This window comes from Marmota flaviventris, chromosome 4 (assembly GCF_047511675.1).
Source record: "Marmota flaviventris isolate mMarFla1 chromosome 4, mMarFla1.hap1, whole genome shotgun sequence".
Lineage (NCBI taxonomy): Eukaryota > Metazoa > Chordata > Mammalia > Rodentia > Sciuridae > Marmota > Marmota flaviventris.
Window position 1 is genome coordinate 139,758,528 of NC_092501.1, and position 13,467 is coordinate 139,771,994.

General features: G+C 37.0%; 1 protein-coding gene across 8 annotated transcripts in view; it reads right to left on the minus strand.

Annotated features, from left to right (window-relative positions):
- The window catches only part of Fry (FRY microtubule binding protein), a 402,948-nt gene that overhangs the window by 139,961 nt on the left and 249,520 nt on the right, over positions 1–13,467 (minus strand). For all 8 annotated transcript variants that reach the window (XM_071611568.1, XM_071611569.1, XM_071611564.1 and 5 more), the window contains 7 exons: positions 12,167–12,257; positions 11,864–11,943; positions 11,668–11,748; positions 6,036–6,204; positions 2,884–2,976; positions 2,691–2,789; positions 613–714 (listed from right to left, as the gene is read on the minus strand). In XM_071611568.1, coding sequence (XP_071467669.1) covers positions 613–714; positions 2,691–2,789; positions 2,884–2,976; positions 6,036–6,204; positions 11,668–11,748; positions 11,864–11,943; positions 12,167–12,257 — 715 coding nt within the window. The remainder of the gene's footprint in view (positions 1–612; positions 715–2,690; positions 2,790–2,883; positions 2,977–6,035; positions 6,205–11,667; positions 11,749–11,863; positions 11,944–12,166; positions 12,258–13,467) is intronic.

Sequence of the window (13,467 nt, forward strand, 5' to 3'; positions counted from 1 at the left end):
GAGAACACTTGCTTCCTATATAAATAATGGTATAAAGTAGGATGTGTGATTTGAATGTTATAGATATTAGTAATTAAGTTGAATGAAATAAAAAAAAAAACTTGTGATTGCCTCGCTCATGACACTAAGTGAACCACGAGTACTTTCAGTGAATTAAAGCTGATGAAAGTGATACAACTTGTTAATAAACTCTGACACTGTCCAAAGACACAAATGTGTCATTATATGTTAATGGCATAGCATGCTAATGACACTAAGTCAATCCTTCCCATAGAAGGGAGTTTTATTTCCAAAATATTTACCCAGGCTGAAGGGGACAGAAGAAGGATGCGTGAGGGATAGGTGAGCACCCGAAATCAATTCACATGCTTCTGTTGGCTAAACGAGGCCATTTTAAATTTCTATATTATTTAAATTAAATGTGACAAAGATGCATATAAAGCAGCATTTAATTTTCTTTAAAGTGATCCTTATTGGAACAGATTTATTTTCCCCCAACCTGAAGTGATTTCTCTTATCCCTAGTCAGAAGCATAGACGCCTGCCTGAGAACTGTATTGTGAATTCTTGTAAAGGATTTTTTTTTTTTTTTGTCCAGATGACAAATACTAACCTTAAGGTTGGACAAACAGTTGTTAAGAAAAACATGCCACCTATTCAGGAACAGCTGCTTCTGACTGACGCAGAGCAGACAGGTCACCAGGGGGTACAAGGCCTGAGAAGAAAGGAGACGAGATCACAGAATGATATTTCAATGAATCAGGAAACACATATTTTCTATACCAATTACTTCACCATCTCCCTCTGCCATAAGGGTTTGAATAAGTAGGACACTAAGTTACACAAGGCCTAATGGGTGTCCAGCGGAGGTGGGCATTTTGCAGATACTTTCTGATAATGCGGGGGATGGAATCATCTAGAACTATGGACAAAGTATAGTGATATGCTTCATGTATAAGAACAGAGAAATCTGATTCACTTAAGTAGTCTTCACTTAGGAACCTTGAAAACAAATATCCAGCAAATGTGCTGCCTGCCTGCCCAGAGAGCAGTGAACAGAGACGAACTGATTACTGTCATGTGGCTTGAAAAGAATACCCTCAAGTAATCACACTGCAGTGACAACTACTGCTTTATAAAATGGAGTAACTCAGGGCTCAGCACAGCCCAAGGACGACTTTTCTATATATAATGAAGTAGCTCTGAGCAGGGCAAGCCTGCCTTCCATACCTAGTAAAAGAGAACATTTACTTTCTGTCACTATATGTGTAAACCATTGTTGTGGATTTTCTCATAGATCCTAACCAAGATACTAACAACTCACCATCTTAGGTCACTGCCAATCTTGGGGTGGGGGAAAAAGAAAAGAGCAGGAAGGCACATTAATTTTGAAAATGTTACTGGCTTTTTCACTTACAAATATCTACTTGTTTGTCCCTGTCTTAGAGGTAGGTATATATATTTTCTTTTGCATGCAATCCTCCTATAATTAAGGAAGATTCCTAAAAGAAATGTTATTACATTGGTAAACTCCACTAAGACAAATTTAACCACAGAGGAATTTGCTTATGACCAAATAAACAGAGGTGCTACTGTGTTTTTCCTGCTGAACTGGGCCAATTTCCCACAGCAACTAAAGACATAAAAGCTAATGGGCAGCCACCCAAGAAACACATGCAGAATTCACTACCATTTTGCTAAGCCAGATCTTAGATACCTTTATGATTCCCAAAGAACTCAGGCTGATGAAGATTTAAACAAAAGCATAACTGGCTTATCTATTAACTCGAACTAGCAAGAAACAACTGCCAGAGATGAGATTCAGTGCTTGGCAATTCATTAACTTATTTTTTTTCTTCTTCTTTAAATTAGCTTAGCTTTAAAGGGCTTTGAACTACTGTTTCCATTGAATGCAACTCTGATGCCAATCACTAGTCTTCAAAAAAAATGCATCAATTAGTCACAGTGACATTGGAATGTGGACAAATGAGCCAATTTGTTATCACTACCAGAAAAGCAACATGCTCAGCAGTGTCTATACTTGTAAACTAGCCTCAACCCTACTAAACAACCATCTAAACAGCCATCTAAACAACCTATTTCCTCCAGACTGTCATGATTGCCCTGGTATACTACATGCCAATTTGTAAACCAGAGCTTTATTTACTGTGGAGGGTAATCTGCTTCTTTTCAGTACAAACCCTCCCCAAGAACTGCTTTCCCAGCCTTCAGAGAACCTCACCTGGGGGCCACTATTTCCCATCCCGATTTTTGCCTACTTCAATTCTGATCCTGAATGTCAGGATAGGAATTACCCAGTATATAGGATCCTGGGGATTGAGAAGAGGAACTTCATAAACTTTAGCTTTTGGATTGAGGAAAAAAAATAATCCTTGGAAATTTAAACAAAAATCAAATTAAGCCAATCTTAAAAAACAAAGAGCAGAATCCATAGAACCAGAAGGGTCATCGGAGGTGACACGGTCAAATCCCCTTCTAGTACCATGATTCACAGCTGATAATAAATGTAAGCTCAAAAGTTTGAAAGCCTTTATGAAAGAGTCAGTCATGGGTAATTCTTCCATCTGTGGCATTCTTATACAAGGATTCTACAAATCAAATAGATTTCTGCCTAGCAATTTTAATCTCTGCAGTTTTGTTTGTGTTTTGGATTTTCTCGTAGATACTAACCAAGGAATGCTTCTTTCTAGAAGAAAGTTCCAGAGTGGTATCATATAGGCTTTCCACGAAGTTTCTAAGGCAGGGAACATTTACTTCATTTTTAACGGCCTGAAACAGAAGTGCATGTGAATATTCTATTATTGAGACTGTTGAGTCTGTCATTCAGTTTGAAGAAGTTCTTAGAAAGGAAAGGCTAACTCACAGCCGCAACTGGGACAAGGATTTCCACAAAGAGTCCAGCCAAGGCATGTTTGATATCTTTGTCTTTGACTTCAAGGAAATAATGGGCACATTCCTACAAAGAAGAAAGAAGGATATAGGGAGAGTTGATTGAAAAGTACATGTAAAATGTATTTAAGCAAACTTAAGTAAATAGCTCTTAATCATATGTACCAACACAGCCTATTCTGTAATCTATTTAAAAATCACTGGATCAGACATTTGTATCAAGTCGAAAGGTTTACAAGGGCCTCAGTGACATTTCACAAGGCTGGTTTTCTCTCTTCTATATCTAGTTCAAGCCACTCTTCTGAAAGGACAAAGCATCTACAACCAGTAAGCACACATTTATCTTCTGGATTACTGGCTGGTTCATTCAGTCATTCATTTCCAATAAGGGTCTGTAGATCACTTACCCTGTGTGGGGGCCTGCACCCTTGACTGGGCTGCAAACACAGATCCCCAGGGAGGGAAAACATGGGAAGACAGGTTGAAGACAGTAAACTTATTTTGGGCCCGGTGCCGGATGGCCTCGGGTACAGAGCTGTTTACTTGCTCTGACATTTTAGGTGTGTTTATTATTCAGATCGTTTCATAAGCAAGTCTGGAATGCCTCCTTCCCCACCTCATACAAGGCTTTGGTAGGGTTCCCACAGCAAGGATGTCTCTGCAGGTTGCCCAGGGACTTGTCCTATAGGAAAGGAGGCCTTCCTTGAGCACTGCCAGCCTTTTCTCCTCCAGGCCTTCTGCTAGTGCTTCCTGTGGTCTCTGCCAGGCCCTATTCCCATCCAACAATCCAGGCTACACATATTTGATGACATACTAGTTTCCACATTAGCTCTCACCCTTTATTATAGTTGCAATTGGGAAGACCAGCTGCTAAGGTCCTCAGTCTACCAACATCATATTACAACCTCTGCTCTGGGTGGGCAATACCAACTAGGAGTCAGAGAGACCGTTTTCCCCAGACAGAATGGAGTTTATGGTTCCCAGGATCATGTTCTTTTGCTACCTTTTGCATATGTATGCATATATCAAGTTGTCACCCAAGTACAGACACATATGATCTATTAGTATGAAAGTGGGATAAAAATAATAGAATAGGTAAGAATCACCGAGTGATTATCATATACTAAGAATCCTCAACGTTAGTGTCATTACCAGCACCTTTTAGGTGAATTAATTGGGATGAAAAAGACAATGTAACTGGCTAAGGTCACAGAGCCGATAAATATGGTTCTTCAATCCAAATCCAAGAAGTCTGACACACAATGTCCATCTTCCCTTTCTCCACCCCACTACGTACCAGCTTTATGGAGAGATGATTCGTGTACTCTGCAATTTACTCATTTGAAATATTCAGTTCACTGGATTTTGGTATACCAACAGTTGTGCATCCATCTATCACCACAATCAAATTTAGAACTTTTTAATGCCCCCCAAAGAAACTCTGTACCCCTTGGCAGATACTCTCTACCTCTCCATCCACTCCGATGCTCAGTCCTAGGCAACCATTAACATGTTTTCTCTCTCTATGGATTTGCCAATTCTGGACATTTCAGGTAAATGGATTCACATTCTACATGAGCTTTTGTGCCTGGCTTCTTTTACTAAGTATATTTTTAAGGTTCATTTATTTTGCAGCATGCATCAGTACTTTACTGCATGAATATACCACATTTTGTACATTCCATTGTATGGATATGTCACATTCTGTTCATCCATTCATTGGTTCACAGACATTTGAGTTATTTTCACTTTGGCCTACAATGAATAATGCTGCTATGAACATCTGTGTTCAAGTTTATGTGTGAACATACATTTTTATTTTTCTTGGGTGTATAATATATACCTAGAGTGGAACTGTTGGATCATTGGGTAATTCTACGTTTGGGCACCTGAGGAGATTCCAGGCTGTTTTGCATTCACACTAGCATGGCATGAGGGTTCCAGTTTCCTCCCATCCTCTCCTATGTTTATTATGTGTCTTTTTAATAGCTGACTTTTGGATTATAGAATGGTACAATCTACATTCATAACTCCTACATCCAAAGTCTCAAGTAAGATGAGTACCAAATCTAATTTACAGAAGTATTAGAAAAATGCCTTCAGGTACCTAAGTTTTTGTAATTTTTTTTTTTGTACCAGGGATTAAACCCAGGGGTGTTTAACCACTGAGTCACATCCCCAGCCCCCCTTTTAAAATATATTTTATTTAGAGACTGAGTCCCATTAAGTTGTTGAGGCTGGCTTTGAACTCGCAATCCTACCTCAACCTCCCGACCAGCTCTGGGATTACGGGTATGCTCCGCTGTGCCCAGTTGTAAACTCTTAATAAAGCTACGGATTCTCCCAAGTTCTTATTAGTAACATTTTTTTTTTTTTTTGCTATGCACCATAATGGTTGATAGACATCAAACCTATATGATTTGGTTGATTTTTTTTTTAAATGAAGATTCCTGTAAATGTTGATGTAGCCAATCCAATGCTATCAATTTCTAAAAAAGTAAAAGTGTCAGCTATATTGTATTCACAGAACAATGTTATCAAAATGAATAAAAGAGAACAAAACCAAAAAAGTAAGAAATGCTATTGTACACTTTACTCCAAAGATAACAGGAAATTTTAAAAAATGAAACAATGTGTCTGTAACTCTATTGTTTGGTTCCAGGCACTTAAAGAATTATTGATAAGGTAGGATGTTCTAAGTCAAGATGCTCCTTGGCTCATGATGATGGGATGTCCAGATCAACTTATCATAAGTTGAAAATATCATTAAGAGGAAATGGCATTGAACACCCCTAACTTAGTGAATGGCCTGGCCTAGCCACAGAGCACATTGTGGTGCTGGCTGTTTCCCACCATGATGATGGGGTTGGCCAGGAGCTCTGCCCAGCATCTAAAGAGAGGATCAGACCACATAGTGCTAGCCTGGGAAAAGATCCAAATTCAAAACTTGAAATGCAGTTTCTACTGAATGTGTATACCTATCACACCTCTAAAGTTGAAATATTACTAGATGAATCACTGTAAGTTGGATCCCGCTTATAAAGGGTTTTCACAATCGAGGTGTCATTCTGATAAAGGGAATTATTTGAGTTGATCACCACTTAGTGCTCTTGTCCAGGACGTTACCTGCATAAATTGAAGAGAGGCCTCAAAGTCTTCCACTGGATACATTTTAATTCGAAAGAATTTCATTCCCATTATCAAGCTGATAATGCTCTGCACCACATACGGATTTTGCTCTTTGTGCCGTAATTCTTTTAACTCTGCCATAAACTTCTTCTTGACAGCAGGGAATCTACAAAAAGAACGTAAGTGGTTTATCAAGTGACAGGAAAGCCATGCAATGGGGGCTTCCAGCACCTAAAGTGACAGTGCATGGTCATCAGATCCTTAGAAACAGGTGAAGTACAATGACTGTCATTTCACAAGGATTTGACATTCGGGATTTGGTAGAGTCCAATTTTCTCCTATCCCCTCTTATTCGACAAGATGCTTCACCTCTCCTTCAGATTAGGGAACAGACCCAGCATTATCTAGACTCTCTCAAGATGGTTTAGCTCTTAAATTGAGCAGACAAAAAGCTCCATTTCCTCGGGCTTAGCAATTTCCAACATACTTACAGACCTCCAGGGCCTAAAGTGTCAAATTTTGAGTATGTGAGTAATAACATACTAGGGTCAGTTATTTCTGACGGTGACAGCAAATGATTTTTGGACTTACAAATAATGCCAAAGATATTTTGACATCTATTTCCAAAATTTTCTCCTGTTGTTCCTTGATAGTTTTAGATTAATGATCATGGAAAAATATATTTTTAAGTTGAAGGAAAAATCTAGTAATGGGAAAATCTAGTAATGGGAAAATTATGTTTAAAAGATATGGGCTGTCTATTATATGTATGGGATTTTATAATTTAATGTGGTGAATATGAAAACAAACAAAAGAAACTTATTTGTATTATTTGAAAGCAAAATAATATTAATCGCAACACCAACAACCATGTCATATTAGTTTAAAAAAAGAATGGCTTTTTAAAAACCTACGATTTTTTTTAAACTTCTGAGATATGCTGCTTTGATTAGTAGTTAAAAAACAGAAAAGAAAAACACAGAAAGCCAGGTATGATTAGAAAACGTACTTGTGATTACAAAAGCTAAAGGCAAACTAATAGAAGCAAACCAATAGAATCACAGAAGTTGGGAACAAGTCTTGCCTCAAAGTAGAAGTTTTAGGACACACAATAAAGGTAGCCGAGCACACAGACCGTTTCCCAAATGGAAAGGGGCCAGTTTTGGGGGGTGGAGAGAAATTACATGGTGTTCATTTTATAACAATTTGTTAAACTATATATTTGTTTTGTGGGTTTTTATGTATATTTGCTACATGTATTTCACAATAAAAAGATTTTACAAAGGCAATAGAGCAGAAAATATAAATAACTTCAAGGCACAAATACTTTATGAATGAGATATTCTCTAATGGGTTGTTAATGTAGTTAAGGATATTTCAGGGTTTATTCCTAATCTGTGGTGGCATTTTGTGGCTTTCCACAAAACATTCACTTTCAAGACAGCATTCCAAACAGGCCCATTCTGACATTTCTTAAATACTATTGAAATAAGATAAAAAATATTAGTTGTGTTTACTTTACAAGTAAAATATCATGGAGACTAGTTGGAAGATTATGTATTATTTTTTAGGATGAAGAAATCAGCAAAATTGAAATGCAAATTTTATTTATAAAACTTACAAAATAGATTTGATATCAGATAACATCTATTTGAAGAAGTTTTAAAACTACACTGTTGAATATTTTGGAATATAAATTCAAAGCTCCAATGTCATCATCCTTTTCTAAATCTTATAGATAAAAATTGATGGAAATGATGACAATAGTAGCAAGCAGATACAGTACCCACTCCACACCAGCCACGGGCCAGTTACATATAGTGACTTATCTAATCCTCAACAACACTGTGTGCAGGTTCAATATTATATCATTTTTTTAATGGAAGAGGAAACTAGAGAAAGATTTCATAACCTGATAAAATTTCATAGCTGAGAGGCTCAGAAGCTAGCATTTGAAGCCAAGTCTGGTTCTAGAATCTCTATGTTTAAACCAGTCATTCTCAAAAACACGTTCTCCAAATTGGCAGCATCTGGGAGCTTACTAGAATGCACATTTTCTGGACTTTCCCCAGACCTACTTTTATGGACTAAAGTGTCCCCAACTCTGGATCATACAAAAAAGTATTAATTTCATGTATCTTAGAATGTGACTATGTTTGGAGTCAGGGGCTTTAAAGAGGTGATTGAGTTAGGGTGGCCCCCATCCAATATGCCTAGAGAATAGAAGAGGAAAAAGTATGCCCACAATGGGAAAGGACCTCATGAGGACATAGGGAGAAGGTGGCCACCTGCAAGCTCAAGGCGAAGAGGTCATAGAAGAAACCACTTTAGCCAGCACCTTGATCTTGAACATCTAGCCTCCAGAACAGTGTGTAAATAAATGTCTGTTGTTGAAGCCATCCAAACTGTGGTCCTTTGTTACACTGTCTCCAGTAAACTAATACATATGAGTAACTGCCTAGCCAATGAGGAGTGTACAGATTGAAAGTGAGTGACTTGAGAAGGCCATGAACACTTTCTTCAAGCACTAAATCATTACATGGAAGAAAATGAAGGGAAAACTTATGGCAAAAAGACATTTGAAAATGGAATGAACTCTAATATATTATATAATTTAATTGTCTATGGGATTTTGTTGGTTGTCTGACTCCACTGATGAGCTGTAAGCGCCACAAAAGATCAGGCACATAGTAGGTGCTCAGTACATGTTCTGAGTGGGTTAATTTCCTTTGGGGGAGATAGTGAGTTTCCTGTCATGGAGGCATGTAAGCAGAAGCTGAGCAGGTCATTGAGAGGTCTCTTGCAGATGGCACATGGCTAGGCTACTTGAAGCTCCTTTTCAAAGTTGAAATTTTGTGAAATCTGACTTTAGTTCTACTGATGAACGAAATAAAGGTAATTTTCACAGAAAAGATACACATTTAAACATTTGTTCTTACACCTTTTATACTTGACTAAGCAGAGGTAGGAAAGGCCAGGTTATTTGTATAACTCAGTCTATCGATCTTCTCATGAGATGGCTGCTGAAACTTTATTTCTAATTTAAAAATAAGTATGACTATCTTTTACTGTTGAAAGTTCCAAATGATATGAACATGTTATGTTAGCATAAAAGCAATCCAAAAATCCACTTCCCTTACAATGATTATAGGGAAAAGCCAATTTTTCAGTGACCTTTTCTTTAGAACTTAGACAAATACAGTAAGTAAATACTCAGCCTTTGGCAATACTATACATTTCACATTAAGATATATTGTGCATATGCACAGCATATATTTTTAACCAAAGTACACAGAAAAATCTAATTTAACTTAATTTACTTTGAAAAAGTCAATACTATGTATGGATATCTCTTAATAGGAATACATTCCTTACTGACAGGAATTAAGTAGTATTATTATTACCAGGAAGATTAAAACAGTGATTCTGCTAAAACTCAATGACCAAGTAAGCCTTAAAACCTGAAGTTATAATGTGGAAAATATTTAATATGCATTATCATTGGAAAATAGATACACAATCTAAAATTCAAATTATTATAATACTTATCATTTTTAGGAATGTTAATCACATTGAACCAGATTTTTAAAAAAAGTGTTTTGGGGGGTTTATCTCCTTGAGAACAAGAGAAGCAGTACTTTTCTAAAGTGAAGATAAAGAAATGGTCCTGGTATACTTATGAGAATGAAGACGTAATTCATGGTATGACACTAAGGTAAGATTGTATTATCTATCAATAAAGGTTAGCTACACATTGCCTGGTTGAGAACATACCATGGGCTATTTGAGTCTGATCACTGCAAGAGCAGACTGGCCAAGGTACTTAAAAAAAAAAAAAATCTAATTTTAGCTTAATTGACTTTGAAAAAAGCCAATACTATGTGTGAATATCACTTAATAGTAAAAAAATTTCCCTGAAAGACAGGAATTAAAGAGTTCCCAAGTGACTGGAAAATACTGAAGCACTGACCAAATTGAGACATTTTTAACACTTAGCTATTGCAGAATTGGGACAAATATCGACGTCAAGAAAATGAAAAAAGCCACTGTTGGCAAGAAAATACTGGCTCAGTGGATCCTAGATCTATCCTAATATGGAAACTCCTGCAATTTCAAACTCTACTCAGTTTTGACATTATTTCTCAATTTATTCAAAATGTATGGAACTAAGGGAGGTCATTTGACAGTATCTGACATTGTTATGCATAATTCTTAAAAATAGGAATAACACACAAAAAAGCCACTTTTGGAATACTAAGCTGTCCAAATGAGAGCACAAGAGAATTAAGCCAAGATAATTATAAAGAAATACGCTGAGATTTTCAGAGTTTGACAAACCAGCAAGTATACATATCAATACTTCCTTCTTTGGATCATTTTTGGAATGTGGAAGATACACATGAGTTAATTTTCAGATACTTGCAACTTATCCAGTTAAATATCTATGTCTTTATTTCCTACTTGCAATGGAAATTTCTCCAAAATGCACCTTTATCTCTTAATGATTCATGAACCACAATTATAATAATAGGCTATCATAAAAGTACAACACAGACTCATACAAAAAGGTCCAGATAATAGAACTGGGAATACAGAATTCTTCTGAATGCTTTGGCAAGTTTCTTTCTTCTTTTGCTGTCAGCTTTTGACCTGTATTGCCCTCCACAAAAATTCATTCTCTACCTTCTAACACTGATGAATTATGTTAGGAAAAAACAAGTAGTTGGGATGAGTAGATAGATTGGATTAGACTAAATAAATCAGGCCAAGGATTTTTGGGGGGTCTATCTCCCAAGTTCCTATCTACATTTTGGCTAGGTAAGGTTGCTGAATAAGTATTTCAAAGTTTAGAAAAGTTGTGTATTTACATGCTACTGACTTAGGAAATTCCATCTATTAAAGATGGAAATCTCTTTGGAGGATTGTCTTTCCCAAGGATTGGGGCATCAACAAAGCCAACTGGCCTCTTGGCTTAAATTCTCCTTATGTCTCTGCCTCATTTTGCCCAAAGTAGGCATTTGGGATCTTGCTTGGTTTGCCTCAGGGTTGGATAAAATGAAGATGGGTAAGTATGGTGTGACATCACTTTTGGAAGAAGTATGTTATTGCTAATAGTCTAACATTATGTTCTAGCCTGTTAAATGGAGTTATGGGGCCAGATAAATTTAGTAATGAGAACTCCCCCACCCCCACTTGTTTCCATGGCAGACGCTGGGACACTTTTAGCTCAGCTGAATTAAGTAAGGTCTAGAGTAAAGGGGACATTATAGAATGGAATTTCCAATTCATGAATGATAGATTGCTACCACCCACTTGTGGACTATAGAAAACAAAACCTGAAAAAAAATTGATAAACACCTTTAGAATATCTGAACAGACAGAAAAGTAATTTGGTGAGTCCATTTCTTTCTTTGAAGCAGTTGTCTAAAACCATGGACTCAGCAGGATCTGGCCCAACTGCCTGGGTGAAAAAGTTAACTAGGTACCTGCCTTGGAGGAGACTCTAATTAGTTTTCGGGGTGGGTATGCTTGGTAAAAAGAACCCGAGTTCCTTGTGAGCTCATAGCTGCCTCTCCTTAAGTCAGAGGCACTCCTGTGTTCTCGGTCCAGGGCTTCGGGGCTCACTTACTTAGCTTGTGCTAACACTCCAATGACTTCCGCATACAGGTCGGCCACAATGTGCATGTTGCCAGTGTTAGGACCAAGATACCTAAATAAGGAAAAATTAGACAAGTTAGGATCTCTGCTCACCTGAAAAATCCAACCAGTGATTCAGTTTTAAGCACCCAACTTCTTAAAAACTCTAAGGCAAAAAATCACCTTACCCTTCTTTGTATTTAAAGTGCTTGAAAGCCAAGTTAATAACATCATGAATTAAACCATCTATTACAGGATGAAGTGGAATCTGAAAAACAAGGATGACTTTTAACTTGGAAGGGAATATTAAGGAGAAAATCAGTAATAGTACTTCCAATAACTATGCCTGTTCTTCAGTAATCCATAAACATACTTCATATGACCCAGAATTTGGAATTCATAACCAATTTTATAAACTGTGACTTTCAAAACTTAAGTAGTATTTTCACATTGATAGACATCAACAAAGTAACAATAAATTAATTACCCACCTGCTTCAATACTTCTATTAATACTAAAGAAAAAATAAAATCGATGGCGAGGTCCCGTCTTTCCATTAGATAATCTCGCTGCTGTTCATCACTGCAAAATTTAAAACACATTAAATGGCACTGAAGATATTATCAAGTGATAGAATTCATCAAAAATGTAGAACTCATCCCCACTGGACTGCAAGACCATTGTTACTACAAGGGGTAAATGCATGCTAATGCTTATTCTGCTGTTATTGGGGTATAGAGGATAAACATTGGATTGGAAGTCCAGAATCTCTGACTTCAAATTTGAAATTTCAGACCACGTGAACTTGAGTTGCTACAAGTGAGTCCATTATTTCCTTTTGTGGAATTTTTTTATTTATATATGACAGCGGAATGCATTATAATTCTTATTACACATGTAGAACACAATTTTTCATATTGCTACCCAGGATTCCTATCATTTGTAAAATGTGAGGCTCACACATGATGGAGTGACCAAGCTGGAGGTGTGTGGTGACAGGATCTCATGAAAAGAGTGGCATAATGTAATAATATAATGCAAGAATCTTGTGAATGGAGCTAAATAAGAACTATTATGACTGGCAATCAGAGCAGGACAACAGGGAATGGAGAAAAGATCAGCATTTCTTTTTTTTCTTTCTTTTTTTTTTATTTCACCCTGTATTCTTTTCTTTTTGTCCTTTGGAAGAAGAGGGAGGAGCAGCAAAGCAGAGACTTATTCAAAAGTTAGAACCGGAAACTGAACTGACAAAAGACAGGATCATGCTCCCACCCCATTTTTTGCTGACTGGATGCACTGAGAACTCATTTGGAGTTGAACAAAGAAAGACTCGTAAAATGAATGCCCAGTCCCTTGGCACAGGATGGTGGTTAAGAGCACTTCGGTGTGGAGCAATCCAGGCTTCAAACTATGCCTCTTCTAATTACCAGCAATTTCTCCAACAAGAAAACAGGAATAGTAAGTGTACTACCTGAATGTCCCTTATCCAAAATGCTTAGGACCAGAAGTGTTTTGGATTCTAAAGTTTCAGATTTTGGAATATTTGCATACACATAATGAAATTTCTTGGGGATGGGACCCAAGTCTAAACACAAGACTGATTTGTATCTCATATACTACTTCTCCACATGGCCTGAAGGTAATTTTATATACTCTTTTTAGTGTGTTTTGACTGATCTGTCCCATGAAGTCAAAATGTGGAATTTTTTTTTTTTTTTACTTGAGATGTCCATGTCAGCACTTGAAAATTTTAGATTTTGCAGCATTTCAGACTTTGGGTTTTCAGATTGGG